The sequence below is a fragment of the Epinephelus lanceolatus genome, chromosome 18 (genome assembly GCF_041903045.1).
Source record: "Epinephelus lanceolatus isolate andai-2023 chromosome 18, ASM4190304v1, whole genome shotgun sequence".
In the NCBI taxonomy this organism is placed as follows: domain Eukaryota; kingdom Metazoa; phylum Chordata; class Actinopteri; order Perciformes; family Serranidae; genus Epinephelus; species Epinephelus lanceolatus.
In genome coordinates, this window is record NC_135751.1 from 16,351,630 (window position 1) to 16,375,867 (window position 24,238).

The following is a 24,238-nucleotide window of genomic DNA, read 5'->3' on the forward strand; positions in this document are numbered from 1 at the left end:
GCAACAGCACAGGGCATCTCAATTCCCACATTCCTTGGCTTCCACTGAAAATAGTCTCAGGGTTCAGAGGTCCATTTGGGAGTTTGAGAACTGTGACAGTGCAGGGTGGGGAGCATGGGATTTCAGCAGCCGTGTGGGAGGGTAATTTTAAAGATAGGGGGTGAAGGCAGCACTCTCAAATCTCCGATAAAACACTAGGATTAAGAGCTCACATGGGAAGGACGTGCCAATACGGGTGTCTTTCCACTGTCTCCAGGGTAATGCCAATGTTTACCCAGCTATTAATATCAAGCCACCACATGGTGCCTATCATAGATATCAGACAAGTGAGAGTGATGTGAGGAAGACAGAGAGGGACAGTAAGTCAGGAGGGGTTAAAGAGACAAAACATATTCCAAATATGCGATTATAGAAGGGAGGCTAATGCCAGAAGTAATAATTGAGAAATTGGATGGAGCATGTTGTAGATTCAGAGTGTAAATGAAGAGGAGGTGAAGCAGTGCATCCAGTAAAGCTCTGCACACCAACTGGGGAACAGTGTGCTCTGTGTTGGAAACAAACACAGGTGGTGGAACATGAAAGATAAATGAGGGATGTAAAGTGGTGAACAGGGGATTGTTCAGAGGGTTGAGGACGCAGTCACAGTACATACGTATGCACATTATGGATGACAGCTATCCAGCTATCTATTTCAGCCCGGGGGGCCTTGTAAAATGCAGAATTTTTCCATATCGATCTGCTCCTTTCAGTGTTTTCTCATTACTGCTGCTGTTATTCATATATTTTCTGTTTTATTATCACATCCTGTCATGTTTACGTTATAACCCCTTTTTGTTGTATTGATATTTCTTCATTTTTACTTTGTGTTATCACATTTTCTTCTGTCCACAACCCAAAATCCCCAGGGATCAATAAAGTCTAATCCAGTCTATTACACAGTGTTATACAGTGCTGGACATAGCACATTTAGCACCCCAGGCAAGCCCTCCACGTTACATGTTGAACTATATATTTTTTTTTAATATCATAGTTGTGACTTTTATCTCATATTTTAATTTTTTTTCATCTCATATAATTTGTATTCCATAATTTCGACTTTCTGTCTTATAATTTTGACCACTTATTGTATCACTTTAAATTCTTATCTCTAAATTATATCTTTTTTTGTTATAATTTTGATTTTTAAATTAATTATTTTAACTTTTATCCCATAATTTTGATTTTTATCTCGTAATTTCGACTGTTTGTGTCATAATTATGACTTTTTATCTAATTATAATAACAATTATTATTATTATTATTATTATTAGTAGTAGTAGTAGTAGTAGTAGTAGTATTATTGTTTTGTATTAATTACAAATGATAATGAGAGCTTATGAAAAATCAACATAACTTAGCTAACAAAATGATAATAATATAAAACAATCAATAAAAGAATAGACTATAGCAAATGTCATCTTCTTATGTTTTCTTTTTTTTCATCAGATAACTTTTGCCCTTTCATTTTCTCTTGTTCCATTTTTTTTTATGTCAAAAATAAATAAATAAATAAATAAATAACTAAATGGGTGGGCTGGTGTTATGCAGGAGCTGGGGGGGGGGGGGGCAATTCCAGAGTGATGAATCTGTCTAAAACTACAAGATAGCATTATCTGTTATAACACTGTCCTCGTACCTTGTATCTTAGCTGTTACTGTTGCCAGGGTCCTTGTAAACCAGATAACATTAAGCTTTGATTACTTGTCACTCAGGTTTATATTCTGTCTTCAATTTTCTGTCTTCATTTGGTTGGATTCACCACTTTCCTTTTCCATTCCCCATTAAATTTAATGAGAATATGTTTCTGTTGCACCCAAAAGAAAACAGTGACAGAGGAGGGAAGTGCAGCTCAGATTTTATTAGTAAAAATATAAATATCTAGGAAAAATATCTCATTGCACACATTTCAAAATCATTCACAACACTAGGCATTCCCAGCTAATACAGTATCTGTTACTCTATATGAGATATACAGGATCTGCCACTCAGCCAGGCAGATCACTCAATACACAGTAAGGTTACCCATTTTCCTAAGTCCTCCTGATTACAGTTGTAAGTAGGCACACACACAAACACACACGTATGTACAGCTGCAGTGTGTGGTCATGCCAGAGCATTCTGTACTCTTCACGGAGATCAGAGACTCTCAAGGGCTTATGGAGGCCTGGAGGTTGACCAACTCCAAAGCATGTTTCCCCAACCCCTCACCCCTCCCCTTCCCCTCTGACTCTCCATCTCTCTTTCCATCCCTCTTTGCTTCTGAACATCCTTTTCCACCTGTCACTTTCTGCGTCATTGCATCCCTTCACCACCTATGAATCTGCTAACCTCAAGAACACTTTTATTTACCTTACGAGGATATTTGCTCTGTGCAATACAGAATTAAGGCAGAAAACATTGTATGCAGTGTGGTTAATAGGGTATAGTTGGGTCGCAGTGATTCCACTGAGAGATCAGCAGATATGGTGAGGCCAGCTGGCCAGCACAGGCAGAGATCAACCCATGGCACAGCTGGGAACGCACACCATGCCTCTCCATCACAATGCCTTCACATAACAATTTCTAATACCACTGACCACCAAATGCCAACCATGACCAGTGCTGTGCTTGCCAAGAAACACAGATAGTGCTAAAGATCTACAGTATTTATAGTTTTTGATGAATGTCACTCGAGATAAATCTATACACATCTTGTCATGCTCTTTCCTGACACACATAGCTCACTGGCTATTCTTTCCCACTTGTCACCCATCTCGTCTTTCCCTAAAAATCCCCTCTCTCTCTTTTTGTTTTTCACCCTCTCTGGGCCTCTTGAGACATGGAGCGCCCCAGTGCTTTGGGTGCTTTGACGAACTCCATGAGGGTTGGCTTGACTGGGGGAAGGTCTCTTGTGATCTCGTCCACGGTCCTCTTGGTGGGACACACTCCGTCTGGGGTGGGGAAGAGCTGCAGATCTTCCTCGGTGTGCGGGGCCCCGCGTCCGAGCCTGACACCCAGCTCTGCGGGGATGAATATGGGCAGGGGGAGGGATTTTCGCTTTGGCAGCAGCTGGTGCTCCCTCACTCCTGTTTCCACGGTGCCCACTCTGAAGACACCGGAGGGGCAGTTCTGTTTGAGTGAACGGGCCTGCCACTGCCGGGACAGAGTCTCCCTTCGAGAGTCATCGTTCATGTTCATCGTCTGCCTGCGGGCATCAGAGAAAAGTTGAAGTTAGAAACTGTGGGAGCTCTCACTGTGATTAACCTACTTAATTAGACTCTAACTGCCTTCCAATATGAGAACAGTTCTACTAAGTAATCCCAACTCATATCTGATGATGTAAGGAAGACTTTAAATCACATAGAAACTTTTTATCCTATCAATCCGTGGTGACTCACACCATATTAAAAGGACCTGCAGAATGTTTTCTGATTGGTCTGTGAGCTCTCACCTTTCCTGAGGTCGAGTCTTGAGACTGACACTTTGCCAGTCAGCACTGTAGCTCTCCCTGTGAGCCTTGTTCTCCTCTCGTACGCTACAGGTCAGCTCAGCTCCCACCACCACGCCGTTACTCTTCTCCATGATGGAACAGATTGGCTTCATCTCTGCTGCTGGAAGATCTGTCTCAGATTTATTGCCTCCAATGGGTCTTGTTGATCAGCCTTAAGATCTGCTGTTGTATCTGGGATGAGGCTGTTTGTTCAGTGATGCTTCAGCTGGCTGTGTGTCCTGGCTCCCTCTCCTTCTTTGTGCTGTCTCTGTCTGGGCTCAGGTCTGTCCATGACTTTTATAGATGTTCTGTTGCTATTTCTGATCCATCTTGTCACTCTACAATCAGTGTGCACTGACATCTGACACCCAGTGCTCCGTGTCTCATTCCCTGAGAGCTGGAAGCCCAAACTCTGAGGAGGGGTTAAGGGGTAATTGGGCTGAAAATCCCCTGATTCTCAAATTGTATGCCCAGTCTCCTCAGTAATCACTCAGCCCAGCACTTTCCACTTCAGCTGGGATCACGGTGTCTTAGAGGGGAAAATGTCACAGAGACAATCTGCTTGGAGATTATATAAACATGTAGACATATACACACACAACAGGTTTAGTCCTCAGAGATGAATCTTAATAAGGTTTTGGTCCTGATGTACATGAAGCAGCAGGTGACACTGTGTTAATGTGGAAAGACAACAATGCAGCTGTTTTTCATACACAAAGGATATTTCAAGCATGTAGGTATATGCATCAGAACCACACATCTGTCAGTTGGAGATAAAAGGTGAAAAGCTGGAGAAGTTTACGGAGTAGCTTGAGGTATCTCGCCGACTTTAAAATCATAATACAGTTCACAAGGAGTTTATACAACAGCTGTGTCTTGTGACAACATCAAACCCCCTCATTAAATGCCATTACAGTGTGCCGCCTCACAGTAGCGGTGAGAGCGCCATCCCTAGTGATTCATCACCTCGGTGACAGAGCGCCACGCAAGCCATAATCAAGTCAGGTTACAGGCTGTGAAACACACACACACACACACACACACACACACTCACCTCTGCCATTTGTCTGCTGGTGTGATGTTACTACTGGTCCCTGACTCTGACTCATTCATCCACATCAGGTCCTGATATCATCAGATAACAGAGATCAGATATCACACACACAACAACTATTGTAATGAACCTAATGACAAGATCAATCTCATTGTCGTTAAATGTGTTTTTCATTAGTTTCACATGAAAAATCTGACAAGTTGATCTTACTCAGAAACATTAAGGAAACCAATTACCTTGAAAAAGTAAGCAAATATAACCATTAGTGTTAAGTTATATAGTGGCTTAAGTGAGACATAACTTAAGACTAATAGTTATTTTTACCTTCTTATTTCAAGGTAGTCAGTGTCCTAGATGTTTTTAAGTAAGATAAACTAGATTTTACGATGTGATAAAAAAAAAGTATGCGATCTGCTACATCTGTGCCAAGTTATGATATCAAATCTGATGTTGTTCCTGTTTCACTGCATATTCAGGCCTAAAATGATTGACATTCCTTTCCAGTGACTGCTCATGCCCTGTATATCTAATGTATCGGCTAAATGCTATTTCCCCCCAGCCTGTCAAGTACGGCAATATTTCAATTTCCTTTCTGTAAGTCCTCAGCAGGGTGACATTGCATATGTAAATTATTGCTCGGTGTCAGGGAGGGAAAGGAGAGCAAGAGCACCGTAGGCATCCTTGGGGTCATGCCTTCAGTCATGTTATGACACCATGGCAACCATGAAATACCATTTCAGAAACCCAAGTCAGTATGCAGTGTCCTTCAGTGTTGAGAGATCATATCTTTTTAGACTTGACATGACACCTGAGCAGTGAGATTGTAAACTGGAGTAACTGCGGCGTTTTTGTTATAATTTGGGTATTCATCTGAAGACATCAGATGGCTATCACCTCCTCGCTGCTAAGGGGTGAGTCATGCTTTGCTAATGAAGGCAGGGGTGTGGAGGGTCTGCAGAGGTGAACAGCGATGAGGTGAGCCCTGTCACAGTGATCACCCCCCCCCCACTCCCCTGTCTTCGTCCTTCTCCCTCCAACAGACCACGCCTGGCCGGAAAGAACTTTGTGTTGCATAACGGTGCTGCCACAGCTGCTGGGAAGTGACATTTAAATGAGCTGTCACAGAGGAAGAGACAGGGAGTGGGAGGGAGAGGTAGAAGGGGAGAGAAGGGCGATTGCAGGATAAAGCCTGGACTTGTCAGGAGGTGGTAAATAAGGCAAGCTGTTGTGAAAGTGCAACTTTGAGTAAGTCAGTTATTCTTTTTGACAGAAGAATGAATTTGAGAGGACAGAGCTGTCTGCACAGGTCAACCTGACACACAGACACAGTGCTTGCTGAGCAGTCAGAAGAATCTGAGGGGAAAGTTAACTTTTTATTGATTCCTGCACACAACGTTCACACTTGTGTTTCCATATCGGCACCACAGAGTCAAGTGTTACCAGCTATTTCAGTGTGTGTGTGCCAGTGTGCCAGCAGGCTGGTGCCGTGTACAAACATGTGCCCTCAGCAGAGTGTCTCTCTTACATAACAACAGCAACAACAACAAGAAGCAGCTGACCACCAAAAACACCACCCTCACCATCCATCTTTCAACCCAGTCTGGTCCCAGCGGGATGGTGAGACGAGGTACAGGCAGCACCAGGCCAGGATTTGCGGCGTGTCTGTGGATCAGAGTGTAAGCCAGACATGGGTACTCAGCCGACAGGCCACGTGAGGGCACAGAGACAGACTGAAGAAGACCCTTGTTTTAACTTCAAAGGAATGTTGCTCTCGTGCCGCAGTTTCCCTGAAATCACAGCTCACTTGATTCCCACACAGGAAACCCTATTTCAGCTCTGGGTTGCTGATAGTCATGCAAATTCTTCTTTTTTTCTTTATTTTTTGAAGCTCATATTACTTCACATGAGGCAGCCCCAGGGAGGGCATCATACCGACATGTGACACTTAAGCCTAGAACTTTATTTTACCACAAACGGCATACCAGAACACACACATACAATCTCCCACTTTCATATTTTCAGTAAATTGCTGGAGGGGAAAAAACGCCCTCATGCATCACCTAAAAGTCACCTCAGTCACATACACAACCAATTTAAAGAGTTCAACATACTGTACTAACTATATTATATTTCCATCTGCTATTTTCCTAAACGTTTGAAGACAAATACAGACTTTAAGGACTTAAAAGTTAGACAAACACACATTCTTGTGAAAAAGCTGACATCAGTTTACTGGGCTATTTATTCAGTGTTGTTACCGATCATGTGATTGACTGAAAATGCTTGCTGATGGTCATAGGACAAAATAGAAAGAGGCCCTACTCAAGGGAACATCGCTACCCTGAAGGTTCACAGCTGAACAATGAACAGGCTGAGGATTTGAAAAAAGTCTGTGGTAGACAGAAGAAAAAAAAAACATTAAACACCATGGTAACATTAACCAGACAATCTACAAAGCCCTTTGACAGGAGGAAACATAATAAAACTCAATCTGTGAAGCTGGGGAGGAAAGAAGAAACTGGTCAGCCTAAAATTTCCAAGAAGCAACAACACGTATGACGAAACAGACACATGAATGTAAAAGCTATAGATTCTGTTATCCAGGTCTCCAGGGTTGATGACTACTGCCCCCTGCCTTGTGTCAATTATTACTGCAGCCAGTAGATCTTAGGATCTGTCACTCATGTTGCCATCCTCTCTTCCGCTGTCGTTCTCATCTTCATCATCATCATCATTGCCTCTTCCGTTCATGGCCTCTACCCTGGCCAGCAGCAGCGGGAGGTTTATGGCCAGGCCCGGTGTCTCCTCGTCAGAATCTTCCTTTGGAGGATAGAAGCGCTTTGCCTTTGCCAGAAAATCTTCTGCTATATCTAGATACAGTAGACGATCCTGTCCAGATAGAATAACAAGAAGAAGAAGTGGTTGAAGCAGGGAAACTATATGATTACTGTCTGAGTATTGGTGTTAAAGGGGCAGTGTCCTCTACTGCACCTCAGAGATCAAATATGTCCTCAAGTGGCTGTGAATTTATTTATTTTCTACAATTAAAATGATAACTGTAACTACATAAAGATTTAGATTTAAGTTGTAGACCATCAAGTTTGAAGGACTACTTTCTCCAAAGCACAGTCTACCCAATACATACACCCAAAGTTTGGCAATCCATTTAAAAAAAGGTAATGAAATTAATTTAATTACATTTATTTATTTTGTACAGAAGCGTATTGCTGCCACACCTGGAAAAAAATATTGGCTTAGTATTATGTGAAAAGTTTCACGTTATAACGTGATAATTTATATTGTAAGAACATGAAAAGTTTCTTAAGTTTCGTTACTGTTATAAGGTGAAACTTTTCATGTTCTTTCAATATAAATTATCACGTTATAACACAAAACTATATTATTTTAATGTGAAACTTTTCATGTTCTTACAATATAAATTGTCACGTATAACATGAAACTTTTCACATTTTTACAATATAAGTTATCACATTTTAACATGAAAATTTATTGTTATAACGTGAAAAAAGTCTTGTTAGAACAATAAACTTACACTGACAGTTTTTTTTATATAGACTGTTTCACTGATGCTCTGTTGCTAGGGCAACAGCTTTGGTCCCTGTGCACTTCCTGTCAGTTACTGCATTAACAAACATTCTAGCAGGAAGTACCAAGGGACCCATTAGAATGTTTATGTTGTCAAGTTTGAAATGGTCTAAGAGAGAGCATTAGCTGTGATAGCTGACATTAGTTAACGTTAGCTGACATTAGCTAACGTTAGCTGACTTTAGCTGACGTTAGCTAATGTTAGTGCTTGTTCCAGTGGACCATCTGCCAGACCAGCGTAATGTCAGTTAAAAGTTAACTTTAACCAAAAAAACAACAACAGAGAGAAAACATACTTGTTGTTTGGAAGCTCCAGCTCATAGAAGACATACTGTATACTCAGTCTATGACTGCTAACTAGAAGCTAGCTAGCTTTGCTGCAGTTGAGTTGGTACAAATGACTTATGTTAATGTTACATTTAAGACTTGTTGGTTTGTCCCACTTGTTTCATCAAAGTTATGAATAACGGGCAGTAGCTACTGGATGTTCCTCAAACAACGCTTTATGTTAGCACCCTGTTGCAGCTACAATCAGACTGCTAAACTACTATTAACTGCTAAAAGTTGAAATGGAAAAAAAAATGACACTGACAAAAACGTGAAGAGGAAATCTGAAGATCAGAATGAAAATATTGATCTAATTAAATAACTTATAGTGCCTGTGTTTTATTTTTCATTGCCCATGTCTCATTTACCAATGGCATGCTTACCGTCACTGTTCTAGCTCCATACTAAAGAAGAGTTCATGGCCCTAACCTTAGAGATACAAGTGGTGCTAGATGTTTTTTTGAGATACTGAGTTAGTTACAGTTTGACCAACTTGACAAGACTGCTGCAAGGAGTTAGGGAAAGTACCCCTCACTGTGGTTAAGATGATATGTCTCACACCATCTAAGGGTGCTTTATTTTTTTACCCTTAACTCCAGGTCACAGCCAGGACGCTCTCACTTTAGGGATTAGTATGAAGTTCATCATCAACAAGCCCCTGCTCTCACCAGGATTAGCAGATATCTTTCCGGCGGTGGCTCTCTGCTGTTGAAGATGGACGTCTCAGTGTGGAGTGTTTTCAGCATTGCACGTGCTGCTGGGGCATTACGCATGCGGTCATTTGAGGCTCCAGCAGACACCGTCAGAAGCGAGTCTGCCTCTGCCATGAAACCTAGAAAAGAAAGAAAACCATTTCTGGTTACTCTGTTAGCAGTGAGAGATATCGACAGTCTGTGCCATGTCTCATCTGTACAGTGTTACCTAAATTCTCCAGGATTGTCTTCCATTTGTCTCTGACCTCTCGACGGGTGTCTCTCATTGCTTCAATGTCAACACTTAGTCGGCGATAGCCCTGCACAAGAAAAGGACAAAGTTTTTAAAACTATTTCTTCCAGCCTGGTGTGATTTCTCTAAAAGGAGGGTCTACTCTCTTGTAATTAGATAACTTCATCATTATCCTGCTTCTCCATAGCTGGTTTAAATAACTGAGGATAATAATTTTAGACACCTTAAGATGACTTTAATAATGTTTTCTCTCTTTTGTACTTATTTGACTCTTTTGCACCTTATGTAAAAAGATTTCAGACCTTTTTTTGCACCAATTAGAGTCCCCTGAAGTTCTTTCCACTACTGTAGAAGTTATTAATGCTTTCTTTTTTTCTACTTCAGGTTAACATGATTTAATGAAGCCCCAAGACTTTATTCTGTGTCCAAAAAAAAAAAAATCCTCCCCTCACATACCGTGGATCCCATGCGGGTCTTGTTCCTGGCCTGCAGCAGGCTGTAAAGGACACGGTCATCCTGTCTCTCTGAGTGACTGGGGTCCCCTGGCTCGCTCCACAGGTTGGTCTCCTCATCACGACGCTTCTGGACTTCGCGGTTAAAGTACTCCAATGGATCCTGACTGTAGCACAATGCACAGTGTTATCACACATTCATATATGATCAAACGTTACATGCCAATCACTAACTGAGACTATCAAAGACATTTTTCGGTGGATTATATTTTTCTCTAGGTCAGATGTGTAACTTATATGTGGATGATACTCATGTATTAAAATGGTATCTCTGTTTCTAGCCTGACAAATGTCTTCTTACGGTACTAAAGGCTGCTTTTCATCATCGTCGTCATCGTCGGCAATGCAGCAGCAGCAGCAGAGCTTCATAAAGACTGCACCCATCTAGAGTCAAGAGGGTAGTAGCTGTTGACAGTCGTTGACGATCCGGATGTAAGATGTGTTTCGGTTCTTTGAGGGGCAGAACTTCCTTGAACAGTGAAGTGGATTCCAGTGTTGAGTCTTGTCTGATATGTAAAAACTCAGCTGGTTTGCTTTAAACTCCACAATGCCTCTGTCCCTGTTGATGCTCTGAAGAGAGGGGACCTTATTCACAGCCTATGTTTCAAAGAGATATAGCAAGGTAAGCAAAGGCAGCTGTCACAACATATGGTCCACTTAAATGAATCTTATAATCTGGTTTCTCTCAGAGATGGGCGTCTGGTAAAAATGATCAGAGAGAACAAGTCAAAAAAGTTAAAAAAAAAAAAAAAAGTCACTGATTCCCAATCTCTACCTAATTTTCAGCTTCCCATTTTCAGGGCCGTGGCTCCACATCCAGTAGAGTTTTGTCCTCCAGATCATTAGCCAGAGCCTGTCCGGGTAGAGGCGCTCAGGCAGATGGCAGCCCAAGGACTGGTGCTTCTCATCAGCCTTACATGGAGGACAATGAGAGCAGTGAAATGCTAGCTCTCTCATTGAATCCAAAAACACACATATATTCAAACACCCACAGCCTCAGAAGACAGTCACATCGTAATCATGTGAGCTGCTCCTTCTCTTGTCCTTAGCATTGTGTTTCGCCCCGGGGACAACACATCTCCTCTTCAACAGTAGGCCTGATTACAGTCTACATCCAATCTACCATGGCTGTATTGATTTAAGCACTATGTCATTGTGTGTGGTTACTGACTGTGGTAACGCTGCCATGCATGTGACATAGGCTCAAGTCACAGGGTATTGTTGTTCATGACATAATCACCCCCAGGATGCAAGGCTGGAAAGCACAAGGGCAGACACTTCTGTGTTACAAAATGTTTTAACTTGTTATGAAACAGTCTTAATTTAAAGGAGATCTGCAGGACTGAGTCCTAAAGGAAGTGAGTTAGCATGTCAGCACTTTTGATGTCAGTGGGATTTTTCTAATGGATTTTTGGCTAAATGCTTGAAACGACGTCTGTCGTTAACACATATTTTCATGTTTTTTTCATCATCATAAAATATGAATGTAAATTCCCCACACATAAATTTTGAAGCTTCTACAGGTTTTTAAAAAGGTGGTTGCTAACAAGTGGCTAAATGAGACTACAGAGCATCATCACACTGAACCCGGCTCTACGGCCTTGTTGTGTTGGTGACACTGAAGTCATGTGACTGTGGTGGTTATTTACAGCCTAATGTTAGCTTTTTACTTCTGCAGATTGCATTACGCTTCAAAAATCATAAAAGTTGTGTTGTGAACATTCTCTGGCTGAACAAAATGTGTCAGTATCATAGACTTGTGTTTGCCAAGAGCGTACTTTCTGCAGTAATCCAAAATCCAATTTAGAGTCACCTGTTTTTGGAAGATGGGATACCTGATGAAAACCCACACTGACACGGGGTGAACATGCAACATGCTGTACTGATGGGCTCCCCCACCCTGGCTTCGAACCAGGAACCTTCTTGCTGTGAGGCCACAAAGCTAACCACTGCATCACCATACCACCAGGGGCAAGATCAGGAAACTGAAAAAGGTAAAGTGACAGAGCACGAGCGAAAACAATGTTGGTCAGTTGAGGAAACTGTGGGATTTGTAAGGATTCAAAACCAATCCTGAATTTGCCCACTGGACAACCTGGACAGCTTTGTAATTCATCTACATTTTTTTTTTTTTTTTTAATTCTTATGAAATACATCACGAGACGTAGTTGTGCATCAATATATGAATTTACATTGGTCGTCACATTATAGTTATTAGTTTTACATAATCACAAATAAGTCATTGCTACGCATCTTGTAAACAGCTGTGTTTAAAAAATAAAAATAGTATTAAAAATAAGTTGTGTCTTTGTTTCAGTCGCTTCCAGATCAAATGCTTGTGCTAGCCAGATCAAGATCTTAATGACACAAAGCAGTTGTGCTCATGGAGCCCTTCGCTTTTGTCCACAGCGGGCGCCAAAATCAACAAAAAATGAAAAGTTCCTTGTTGCTTTCAGTAAGGTTGTTCATTATCACCTGTTGTAATGCAGTCGCAGTGACGAGAAAATAAAACGATGTGCATCATTTTGTTGGTCATAAGTTAGACTGAGGCTGGAAAATACAGGGTACAAAATAGTTAAAGCAAGAGGTCTATATTAACACTATCATCAATTTATATATTTTATTAGACATAAGACACTGGTTAAGACTCAAACAGTTGGTCAGTATGTGATGGCTTTAAATGAACATGTTTGATGAATGATCTATAGACACTTATTTTTTTAAAAAAAAAACAGGTATCAAAGAAAACAAGTGCTGAAAGCAGGCTTAATATGCATACAGTATAACTCTGCTGAAGGTATTGAGCATTGATTTAACAATACAAAATAAATGCAAAGCAAAAGAAAAGGCTAACGTGTAATGTTACCGTGATAAAGGCACCAAATTGTTGATATCATTAATCACTTTCATTCGACATTCTCTCAGTACAGTATGTAGCTAAAATCAATCCTGATAAATGATCCACTTCAGTCTCAACGGCCACTTGTTTTAGAATTCATGAGAAGGAATAATTTCAGACTGTGATCGCAGCATTCACAAATACATCGGCTTACAAAGGACAACGCCTGAAGGCTGTGTGGCCATGAAGTGAGTGTGATGTGGTAAATGATCACATCACAGTCACAGCGTCACAGTTACACCCGCGAATATGGTTCTTCAACGTGTGAACAGCTCAACAAAGTTGTTTCAGGCCTTTTTTTTTCCCTCAAGACTGAAAAGCCCAAGGAAGAACAAGTCACTCTCTTTGATTCAACTCCAGAGTCATTTGAACCAAAAGCCATATCCCATTCATTTTTGAGTTTTCATTACATGTGCAATGATAAATTATGACTTTCTGAGGTACAGTCTCTGAAACAAAGCTAAAACTTAACAAGCCAGAAATCAAAATTCTAATCAATTAAAACAAAAGTCATGCTCCGTGATGCAAGGAACGGTAGAAAAACCTCATTCAGTGTCACATCTCAGGGCCCGAGGCAAGGCCACAACCAAAGTCAATAGAAATCATATCAGTACAGTAATTAACTTCTAATGACACATAATGACTCAGCTATTTTACCGTAAGGCCACTGGAGGTTATTGGCACCAAAGATAGCTTTATAAGTATACAGCAGCCTAATTTGTGAACATTATCATTAACATCTCCTTCATTTGTCTTAATGAGCTTTATAATGCCTTTGCAACACAGACTAACAGCCTCCTGATCTGACTCCTGGTTCGACTCTCTGGCTGATCCCAAAGTGCAAAAAAAAAAAAAAAAAAAAAAAAAAGTATTGAAAACCATCAGTGATATTTAATTAAATGTAAGCTGATAGATTTTTGCACCCTGGGATAGATGATGCCAAACTTAGAGGCTTTCTCTATGTGGATCAGTGGCGTCTCCCTCTAGTGGTGATAGACTTGGGTGTTTGTTGGAAATATGGCTCTGATGCGTGGATTTGTTTCAAGGCAGGTGCACCAGAAAAACATCTCTCAGATGGTGAAGTGAAAACATACACAAAATTATCTTTAAAAAAAAAGCCGCAAATCAATGGCTGTGTGTGCAGTAAGATAAGGCTCAGAGAGAGAGACGGCTGCTTCATGCCATTGCAACAGTTCTTTTGTAACAAGTGAGACAGATGTCCAGACACAGAGAATCACAGGTTTTCTTGCTTCAGTGATATCCAGCCTGCCACATGATGACTTGGCAGGTTCAGGGAACGTTCTCATTGCACAGAGAAGGACACAGCAAAACAGTTACAGGTCCACGTAAAAATATGCGTGTGATCACACTTAAAAAACAACAACGTTGAAGTTAAACGATGAGCAGGGACATCGCCTGTGAAATCTCAAAAAACTCCTCTCCTGATGTAACTGAAATGTGGTGAATGTGAGGTCACGTCTCACATCTCAGATGCTTCGAAGTGCAGTCTGCTCAGTTACAGTAGCACATCCCTTCAGCCGAGGGTGCTGCTACGCCCATTTTTGGGGTCCACTAAAAGGAAACAGTAGTGACGCCTCTCAACCAGCTGTGGCACAGTCAGACGTCTCCCCTGTTTTTTAAGTGTTGTGGTGGGAGCGGAGAGAGGGCCGCAGCTCGGCGATACGTTGGCGTAAATGAGACATGAATTCGAACATGGTGGCGGCCAGACTCTGATGGATGAGGTAGCGGGGCAGTCGGCCCTGAGGAGACACAAGAAGAGAGTGTTGTGTACTTGTTTAACATTACCATTATTTGCTTACGTGTTGTATATTTTAAGTTACATTTACATATTTTTGTGTATTTTCCTGTGCATATTTTAGCCACATTAGCGTCAGAGCTCTATGGATGGAAATGGTGGTCCCTTGACCTTTCATCCGGCGCCATACTCAGGTCAAAATTTTAATTTGTTTAGTCACATGTCCATCAGCCAGCTGTACACCATCGTATGAATACATTGACTGTTGTACAACTGAGGGATCTTTGTTCTGTTAATGTGGAGGTTTTATCTTGTGGACAAGTTTTAACTTTTCCCTGGATAAGACCAAAGAAAATGTTCCCGCCTCGGCTGGTCAACAAGGTTTGTTCTGTTCTTTTCTAGTGTAGTTACCGATCGAGTCATCTTTAAAACCCATTAAATGATCTCTTCTCGTTCTATTTTTTTGCATCCTGCCACCATTTTGTGCTGCAACAACCTCTTTTCAAAATACAGACAATTCAAATTCCACTAATCTTCAAGGCAAAGATGATCCTGTGTTGCCTCAAATGATAGTGTGTATCTTCTCACCTTTAAATCTGTGTTGAGGACCCAGATGAAGGTGCAGACGGACGGATTACTGCTGGGTTTGAGCACCACAAATCCTCCCGGACCGTTCTCTCCCCTGGTGCCGACAATAAAGGCAGAAGAGAGGACAGAGAAGTTAAAGAAATGAAACTAGCGCAACTTCACTTTTGTCAAATCGATTCCGTGTTCTTTATCTGACCTGACGAAGCGACCGCACGGAGGTTTGGCTTCGTGGTCTGTTGCCATGCCAGCAGACAGGTAGCAATCTCGTTTGCGTTCCACCCGGCGAACATTAACAAAGTCCCTAAAGGAAGAAAAAAATCAATCAGTGAATCAATTTACTTTATTTCACACCTGCAGTCTGCATTAGAGTTAAGACAAAAAATGTCAGAATACAGGAGGAAAAGATGACAGAGAAGTGCTGTGCTGATGTACCTCGCAGACACAACTCCCCCTGCTGCTCCAGAGGAGACATCATATGACACTAAAGTGTTGTCATCAACCCTCTGAAGGATCTGAGGAGAAGGCAGAAAGCATTGTTAAACTCTGGCACAACACAATGAAGACTGTTCAGAAAGATGAGTAACAATTCGTCTTGTCACCTGGCAGGCAGAAACCGTTCTGTTCCACTGGACCATCTTCTCCGGTTGGAGAATCACTTCCTGATACACAAGCTCAGCAGGACACTGCATAAAGGCCTGAGCCAGAACAATAACACACTTAAGAATTTGACAATGCCCTTTAACAAACTTATTTTACAGTAGGACTTTTCCCAGCTACACTTTTATTTCATACTGTCACTTTTTATGACAGTGGAGTCACAAGCCCTCAGCCTACCCAAGCTAACTAGCTAGCTGCTGTTGGCTACATCAACCAAGGAGAACGCCACATGTGTTAATACTCTTCATAGTTTCTTTCTCTGAGGAATCTTTTTAGAATCAACACTCTACTGATGATGCCTGCTGTTGTAGAGCGCAAAAAACACGACTCAACAAGTCTTTTAAATGCAGCATAAGTGTCTAAAAGTAGGGCTGTACTGAATGTCTTTTTTTAAATTCAAAGCTTATTGTGAGGTTTTCAAATACAGCTACGAACGTCTGTCAACCCCCTTAACAAGTTAATAAATCCTTGAACAAAATCCTCAATTAAAATGATTCCAAACGGGCAATTTTCTAACTGTTAAAGTGATGATGTGTTGATAGAGCACCTAGCAAAAGCAGATACAAAATATAATCTTTTTTTGGTAGAAAGTAATTTATTACAATAGTGTAAAAGCTTGAATAGCCTTCTTATTGTGGTTATGTAAATGTAACTTATGGTGCTGTTAGATTGCTGCTAGACCGCCCTGTTAATACAGGTGCGTACATCCTTTAATGTGTGGCAAGTAGGAGAACAAAATGCTTTTGTGGCCGCAGTAAAAATGTTGTTTTTCAAAGGCTAAACTCCAACAAATACGGATTAAAGCAGAATATGCTGTTAGATAAAAACATGTTGTGAAATTTGAAAATGATTGCATCCATCCTTTTTCAGTAAGTTCTGACTGTTAGACTTTATAACACTCCTGAGTCATGGGAAATGTATGGATCACAGTCAGTAACAATCCTACACAGCCATCATTGGGATTTAATTCCACAAATCGTAAAATACTAATATTACTGTAGTCTAATCTTTATTTGCAACTGTGCAGAAACACTTGGTTTGAACTGAATGAACAGACACACTAGGGGGAAAAAAACATTCAAAAGTTGATTTAGAATTCAAATGTCAATGTTATGAATGAAGCTTTGAACTATTCAGCACAGCCCTAACTAAAGCAAAATAAATCTGAGGCTGCTGTGGCTGTGACCAGGCCTTATTGATCACTCACAGTAATCATTTTACATGTTACAGCGGTAAACCTTTGGAGGAGAGAGCATCTCAAATAGCCTTCAGTAATGTGGAACAGCACCAGGAAGTCTCTTTAATATCTGATTGAATTTAACGCCACATTAATCTGGATTATTGCATCACTGTGCCCTCTAGAGGTTGTTCAAATACATAACAGCTACAAAGTGTGTTGAATTCAGTTACGGCAGAATGTTAAAAGGGATTGTGAGAGCTGTAGTGATAGACAGCCTGGCATCCTCTTTACTGTTACAGCTACAATAATAATAGTGCAGAGCAAAATCAGTCCTAAACATCAAATGCCAATGAGACTGACTACAAATTTGGAAACATAAAATGGCTCAAACATCACTTAACATGTCTAAACATAAGGAAAATAGTGTTGTGTGTCTAAACTGCAGGAACACGTGTCTTGTTGAGACAGTTTCACCATGAGTACACAAAGTGCTGATGTACCTTGAGAATGAAAGTCTTTCCATGGAAGGGAATCTCCAGAGTGTAGACGGAGTCTCCCATGTCCTGACACGAAGCAAAGCACTGTTAGTAACATAATGCTTTTTCTTTCATTTCAGTGTTTCTAAGGAGAACTAAAGTAAAAAGACTTTTCACACAGAATACTAAATTACTGTTTTTGGTGGTAAAATACAGTTCAGCTTTTTTATATTTGAAATTTTTGATTCAGAAAAAGAAGAGTGGTACAACAAACTGAAACTATTCCTGCAGCCAACAATGTGGTATGGCAAGAATTGGGTTTCGATACGAGTTTCACACTTTAGTCTGTGTCCAAGTTGCTAAAATATGTGGTGTCACATTCTTGACTTCAGCAAACGTGTGACTGAATCTGTTTCTTATCAGCAAAGAACTGCGTACAGAGCATTTCATTAAAAAGGTATACTATGCAGGGTTAAAAACAAAACAATGTATAGACAATGTAATCCCTCTCAAACATTACTTATTTACCAGCAAAGACTACCCTCTGCCTGTATTTTAGTTTCCTCTGATTTCACTGTATTCGGGACATTCCTGGGCACAGCGCTCAGGTGAGGTAAGTACTTTATAAAAAGGTGCCAAACTGTAAGCAGCACTCATCCAAAAGGGGGCTATGAAAATCACATGCACAGCATAAAAAAAGGCAAATATAGTGAATAAAATCGAAGGGGTTGAGGGGTTTGCTTTCACTTCGATGGCAATACTGTTTCCAAGCAGTAACTGACAATTCCTGCATAGCATCTCTTCAACTACATAGCAAAATAATTTTTGTTTTTTTCAATCTTGACCCTTTTTTCCCGTGATTCTGTGTCTCAATGACTAATGGGAACACCAGTATTGAGCAAGAGGGCTGCGGTCAGCAGCCATGATACAGGCTGTAATGTGACCACTCAAGGCAATTATGCATCCTAAATTTATAGTACATCCACTAAAAGTGCTTGTTTTTACCACTGACAAACTCAGATTATTATTCCAATTGCAGGATTTTCCAACACATTCACTTATTTGTGGTGGCCTGCTGCGATTAGAACATCTTCCAACATGTTTTGATTTTGTAGTTTTGGAGCTAGACCATTCACTGGTGACTTTTGGAACAGTGGAAAGAAGAACCAAGATGGTTTTTCTGAGTTTCATTTGTCTCTGTTTAAGTGTGTAATGATAACATTACTGTTTATTCAAATAGTGTCTTTAAAAGACTATTTCTGCAGGCAACCTTTCCATAAAGTTGTCAGACACAACAATCTGAGCCTGTCAGTGACAAAAACAGGAACTTTTAGTGAACAAACATTGACGGTGCGTACATACCTCAAGTGTTTACATTGCCGCCCTTTGTTGCTGCTGCCGGCTGCAGCTCTCCTGCTTAATACTGAAAGTTTTTGTTCCCATTAGTCACTTAGACACAATAACATGGGAAAATACGGCAAAGATTGGAAAGTACCAAAGTTAAGCTTTAAGTAAACAGTATAGCCCGACCAGTGCTGGATTTTTGAGGTTGATACTGGTATCTGATAAAAATATTAATCAGTTGTAAGTAATGAACAATCTTGTCTACCAACATATACACCAAATACATACAAATCAATTTCAGACAATATATTTGTCTAGCTGCAGTCAAACCCAAACCCTCCATATGTAGCAAACACACTGAAGTTTGGGATTTTTGTGGTCTGAACACTTTATCTAGACTGGACTTATCACCAAAGCAGCACGTCAGCAGCACAGCTTCAGTCCTACGTCAGTCCTTCAGGTGCATTGTTGCACTGTAGTTATGCATGTTACCCCAACCAAAGGGGAAGAGGAGATACTTCTCTACCACATACATCAAATATGCTGAAGCTAAATCGTACACTCACATTGCTTTTTTCATACTTCCAGTTTTCCTCCTGTGCTAGGATCTGTTCGACCACAGACATGGCCTCGCGACCCTGTCGGACATACTCCTTCTCCTGAACAAGAGTGAGAGGAGGAAAAAAAAAAAACATGAGTCTTGATCCGTAGGGGAGGAGCATAGACTTATCAGACTGATGCAGGTACCTGTGCTGTGACAGCTCTGCGTCCAAGACCCTCCTCATCCAGATCCTCCTCAGAGCCTGCAGACACAAATTCAGAGCTAAAACTCACATTGTGGCTCAGTGATAAATGTGCAGACATACTGGAAAGGATTACCCACTACTAAAGACACACACACAGACTGTATTTGAGGCTGGTTAAAGAAAAATGTATCTATAAACATCACCTGCAACGGATTCAGGTGGAGAGTAAAACTGTCCATCTGAAACAGCTCGAGGGTAGATCATGGGGGCTCGTTCGCAGGCTGCGTTCACTGCTGCTAAGTAGGCTGATATCAAAAGAGAAAAAAAGTTTGAAAGGGAGACACAAATTTTTGTGGATGTGTGTTCAAACTTGTCAGGAAACTTTCCCTCACCTCTATCATCGTCAGCCTCCTGAGTGAGCACCTTAAAGTCAAGGAACCAGGTCTCCAGCCAGGCCACCACAAAGGAAGTGATGGGTATGACATAGCCAAAGGCATTCTGGGACAGGAGCTGCGGAGAGACAAAAGCCATGTCATCCTGAAGCTATTACAAGAAGTGTAAGCTCTACTGGTTTACTTCCCCACTGGTAAAAAATGAAGAGATAAGAGAAGTGCATAAAACCATAAAAACTTTTATCAGCTCATCGTCCAGTCAGGCAACTGCTGCCATAAATGCAGAACTAAAAAGGTTTCTGTGGTTTTGGCTGATGTGTTTGCACCACACACATACACACAACTGTCAGAGTGTAGAGGTGAAAGGGAGAGGGACACTCACACTCGATAGAATGACCTTAACAACGAGGAAGACGCTGGTCACAAGAGTGGTAACCTGTGGAAGGAAGAAGGATTTACATTTGTGTTATGATTCATGTCCAGATCTGCTGATAAAAGACTTTATATCATTTCGTCAGTGTGTGTTTTACCGTGGCTGAGCTCACTTACTGCAATAACCCACCAGTGCTTCAACCGAAAAGCAGCGTAACCCACTTGTAAACACAGGAAACGAAACAAGGCGAGGAGCTAAGACAAGGAGGAAGGAACCGAAAAAAATGACCTCAGGCATTTACAGCTATCTTGTGTTGCAGACCTATTGACTTATGCTAACTTGTGTTAATAAATACAGACATGTGACCAGCCACGACAGCTTATTCAGACACTATAAATCAGCCTGGTCACACTTGACACATAACAATAAGATGAATAACAAGAGCAGGTTTAACATGAGCACTTGATCATTAATGAAGTCAGTGAGAGGTCAAAGCTTTCCAAACATGATCGAGATTACACACTAACACAGTGCTGTTTTTCTACATTGAAATCACTTACAAAAATGTCAAAGAAGGAAGACCTGTAGTCATAGAGGACGACCTCATTTTTTAAGTTCTCCCAGATTGAGTTGGAGTTCTGCAGGAGAACAGAGCAAAGTGGACATCAGAATCCAACCCATCACAGTTAACAGAACAAAAACCATGTCTCTAAAACTCTGTAGAGCCCAAATGAACACTCACATTCAGCTCAATAATCCACAGAAGGGAGATGAAGAGCAGGTCGAACGTCACAAAGAGACAGAAGGTGCGGCGGACATCGGAGATGGCCTTGCGCTCTGCGGGTGGCACCAACAGGTACGGGGAAGGAAGGGACACGGACGTGGAGTAGGAAGCGTTCAGGGAGGCGATGGCAGGGAGGCTGCCCCCGAGTTCCCCATAGTCTCCACCCGGCATTCCTGCGGTGAGACAGGAAACTCCCCCTGCTGCAACAAGGGAGATAAAGTTGCTTATATTTAGTATCACTGTCCTTCTGTTAGGGCTGTTCCAAATACCAGTTTTTGGGCATCAAAGCTTCAGTGAGAGATACAATTATTAATCAAAGGGAGGTAGGGGGAAGATAAGAGATCAGTTTTTAGTTGAGGCACCTGCATGAACTTGACAATTAGCAATTAGCCACTTAGGTCACAGTAATATTAATCATAAAAAGTGGAAAAGAATAATACTTTGCAAGACGGCTAAGCTGTTTCTTAAAGTTTACAGGTGATTAGCCAAGCTCATTTTAGATTTATAATATATGCTAGTTTCCATTTGGATTTCTGGCACTTTTTGGGGTTATCTTCGCAAATGTTGAAACTATTCCAGACACCTGACTTTTTCGACATCTTGGAAGCATATAACAGGTTTTCTTGTGAAACTGTCCCAGTTTCAGTAGTGCTGGACTGCTGGTGACTGACTTTGACAGTGAGTTACAAAACCATTACTAGGTTTAAAAGTCCTTGTCTGTGAAGAATCACTAATGATAACTAATGCTGGTGCATAATGAATAATGTTGGGTTACTCTTTCTTAATTTAATGGCTATTTGGGACTTTTTGGGTGATACAATAACCAATATACTGAACCATTCAACTGTGGCTCAGAGGTAGAGTGGGTCATCCACTAATCGGAAAATTGCAGTTCAATCCCTGGCTCCTCCAGTCCACATGTCTAAGTATCCTTTGGCAAGACACTGAATCCCAAATTGCTCCCAATGTCTGTTCCATCAGTGTGTGAATGCGTGTGAATGGTTACTGAGTAACAGGTGGCACCATGTATGGTAGCCTCAGCAACTAGTGTGTGAATGTGTGTAAATGGGTGAATGTGACTCAGTGTAAAAGCGTTATGAGTGGTCGGAAGACTAGAAAAGCGCTATACAAGTACAGTCCATTTAAGTACTGATGTGAATGTCTATTACTATGACAATGATTGACGCTTCGAAGAATTCAGGCCAGCCCTTCCTCATGTATTAACCAAAATAACAGGATCGATGCATAGAAAAAAATCTTACACTGTTCAAATATGAAAGTAAAAATCCCTGGTTGCTGAATAAAAATGTAGTTTATACTCAGTCATTGTTTCATGTCTAATGTGTGTTACAGCAGTACCTAAACAAAGCAACAGCTCTCTTATCTCCATCTGGGCAACATCCTAATGAAAATATGTGGTGAACAAACCATGTTGTAAAAAAGAAAGGTTATGTGACATGTTTTAATTTTGACTGACTTGTTTCTACAAGATCGCACACTGTGTGCATATTTGAACACACATACACAAATAACAGCAGTGAAAACAGCAGAGAAAATATTTAATCTCTCCTCACTACTCTTGTTACTCTGCATGCAGTCTCATGACTTTCCTCACCTCACCACAGGCGACTTTATCAGTTTTAAGATCCAAAAGTACACATGGTGTGGTTACGATAAACATCTCCAAGTATCATTGTCAGCTTGTCTTCCTACATAAAGAATCACAGTCTGCCTTGTTGTCTTTTGGTCATCGGCCCTCTATCAGTGTTACATGTCAGACAGTGTTCCTCCACTGTGGATGTTGCCATAAAACAACCAGCTCCATGACACGTCATACACAGTGTATGTTGTATCTCATCTGTGCTTTTAGATGTTTGACAGCTGGCCCATGATGCAGGATTTGATTTTAAGTAAGACTCAGATTTCTAGACTCAACCAGGCAAACAATGTATCCTTTAAAATTACATTACATTACATTACATTAACCGTCAGTATATTTAATACTGGAGCCTGTATTCAAAGCTGCTGGCATCACATTTTGGCAGTCTGCTTTTTAAACCAACAAGTTTGACCATTGGAACATTGTTGACGCAGTGAATCACGATCAGTCGATGCTGAGCTAGTTTCAAATGTCTCTTAAACTATTTCTAGACAATGAACTTCATGTCAACAGGCATCATGAGACATCTCAGGTTTATCCACTTATGTAGAGAAACTACATTCATCAGCTTTTTGACAGGACATCGTCATGTCTTTATTATTCAGATTTACTTTAGGTTTAGCGGTTCCAGACCCCAACACTCCCTCGCCTCTCACCTCTGCTAAAAAACAAACAACTATGACGGCAACGTTACTTCACTGTCTGCAGGGCAAGCTAACAAGCTAACTTACCCCTGTCAACCAGTGTTAACAGTAAGAGGAGACAGACACGAACTAACCACCGTGATGGCCGGTACACTTTTGTAAACAAACACTGACCAAATTATAGTTAGCTAGCTAACTAGCCACTGAGGTTAGCTAGCACGGCTAGCTAACACCGGCTAACTTACCTTCGTCTCTAGGCAAGCGCTCTCATGCTCCCAAAACTGTTACACCATGAAGACAAATGTCACACTAACACCATGTCTCAAGTGAGCAGCTAGCTACAGAAAGTAACGCTATAAAATAAGAAAATAGAGTTGACTTAACCACGTATCTGTTTTGTTTTTCATAAATCCCGAATTTTAATCATGAAACTTACTTGATTTACCGCATCATCATCGCCTGACGTTAGTCTTCCGGGCTGGCCTCTCAAAGATTAAAGTCGCCGCAAGATATATCACTGCGTCTCTACGACACGGCGTAAATCACGTGACGGACCGAAACTACATCTCCATCTATTTTAATTTTGGTTTGTGTGGTAAAAAGAAAGGAGAGAAACTGAATACATTTCGACACAACCTCGGACTAAAATTAGACTTTGGAAAATATGTCATTACGTAAGAAGCAGCCAAGTATGTCAGAGCATGTCACATCATGAGGGGAAACCAGCAGGACATCCCAGTACTACCCATGTGTAACGTGCCCTTTCTTTATTCTTACATTTCAACAT

At 41.0% G+C, this 24,238-nt stretch overlaps 3 protein-coding genes across 5 annotated transcripts; all 3 read right to left on the reverse strand.

Annotated features, from left to right (window-relative positions):
- Positions 1–1,877: 1,877 nt before the first annotated feature.
- On the reverse strand, positions 1,878–3,782 carry tcap (titin-cap (telethonin)). The gene is made up of 2 exons (XM_033644206.2): positions 3,470–3,782; positions 1,878–3,223 (listed from the first exon to the last, which is right to left on the reverse strand). Exons 1-2 carry the CDS (start codon positions 3,619–3,621, stop codon positions 2,833–2,835), a joined length of 543 nt encoding a protein of 180 aa, XP_033500097.1. The 5' UTR covers positions 3,622–3,782; the 3' UTR covers positions 1,878–2,832.
- Positions 3,783–5,916: 2,134 nt separating this feature from the next.
- LOC117268070 (melanoregulin) lies at positions 5,917–10,945 on the reverse strand. 2 transcript variants are annotated; one of them, XM_033644233.2, is made up of 6 exons: positions 10,728–10,945; positions 10,254–10,549; positions 9,897–10,059; positions 9,417–9,507; positions 9,164–9,327; positions 5,917–7,451 (listed from the first exon to the last, which is right to left on the reverse strand). In XM_033644233.2, the coding sequence occupies exons 2-6, from the start codon at positions 10,334–10,336 to the stop codon at positions 7,230–7,232; spliced, it is 723 nt and encodes a 240-aa protein (XP_033500124.1). In that variant the 5' UTR covers positions 10,337–10,549; positions 10,728–10,945; the 3' UTR covers positions 5,917–7,229. The 2 variants fall into 2 exon arrangements, with proteins under 2 accessions (XP_033500124.1, XP_033500123.1); XM_033644232.2 differs by having other exon boundaries at positions 10,254–10,945.
- Positions 10,946–12,558: 1,613 nt separating this feature from the next.
- stard3 (StAR related lipid transfer domain containing 3) lies at positions 12,559–24,038 on the reverse strand. Of its 2 annotated transcripts, none has more exons than XM_033645617.2 (15): positions 23,888–24,038; positions 21,106–21,347; positions 20,924–21,001; positions 20,540–20,617; positions 20,373–20,426; positions 19,991–20,108; positions 19,802–19,903; positions 19,600–19,655; positions 19,419–19,511; positions 17,533–17,595; positions 15,795–15,890; positions 15,628–15,707; positions 15,392–15,496; positions 15,196–15,289; positions 12,559–14,611 (listed from the first exon to the last, which is right to left on the reverse strand). In XM_033645617.2, exons 2-15 carry the CDS (start codon positions 21,316–21,318, stop codon positions 14,489–14,491), a joined length of 1,353 nt encoding a protein of 450 aa, XP_033501508.1. In that variant the 5' UTR covers positions 21,319–21,347; positions 23,888–24,038; the 3' UTR covers positions 12,559–14,488. The 2 variants fall into 2 exon arrangements, with proteins under 2 accessions (XP_033501508.1, XP_033501509.1); XM_033645618.2 differs by lacking the exon at positions 23,888–24,038 and adding an exon at positions 23,697–23,865.
- Between the last annotated feature and the right edge of the window lie 200 nt (positions 24,039–24,238).

Excerpts from the sequence above, each read along its gene's own strand:
- tcap (XM_033644206.2), bottom strand. The coding sequence starts at position 3,621 with ATGAAGCCAATCTGTTCCATCATGGAGAAGAGTAACGGCGTGGTGGTG. Across the intron at positions 3,224-3,469 it reads AAGACTCGACCTCAGGAAAG|GCAGACGATGAACATGAACG; the intron begins GTGAGAGCTCAC and ends TGATGCCCGCAG.
- LOC117268070 (XM_033644233.2), bottom strand. The coding sequence starts at position 10,336 with ATGGGTGCAGTCTTTATGAAGCTCTGCTGCTGCTGCTGCATTGCCGAC. Across the intron at positions 10,060-10,253 it reads GAAAAGCAGCCTTTAGTACC|TCAGGATCCATTGGAGTACT; the intron begins GTAAGAAGACAT and ends ATTGTGCTACAG. Across the intron at positions 7,452-9,163 it reads AAAGATATCTGCTAATCCTG|GATCGTCTACTGTATCTAGA; the intron begins GTGAGAGCAGGG and ends CTATCTGGACAG.
- stard3 (XM_033645617.2), bottom strand. The coding sequence starts at position 21,318 with ATGCCGGGTGGAGACTATGGGGAACTCGGGGGCAGCCTCCCTGCCATC. Across the intron at positions 20,618-20,923 it reads CTTCCTTCTTTGACATTTTT|CTCCTCGCCTTGTTTCGTTT; the intron begins GTAAGTGATTTC and ends TCCTTGTCTTAG. Across the intron at positions 14,612-15,195 it reads TCCTCAACACAGATTTAAAG|GGCCGACTGCCCCGCTACCT; the intron begins GTGAGAAGATAC and ends GTGTCTCCTCAG.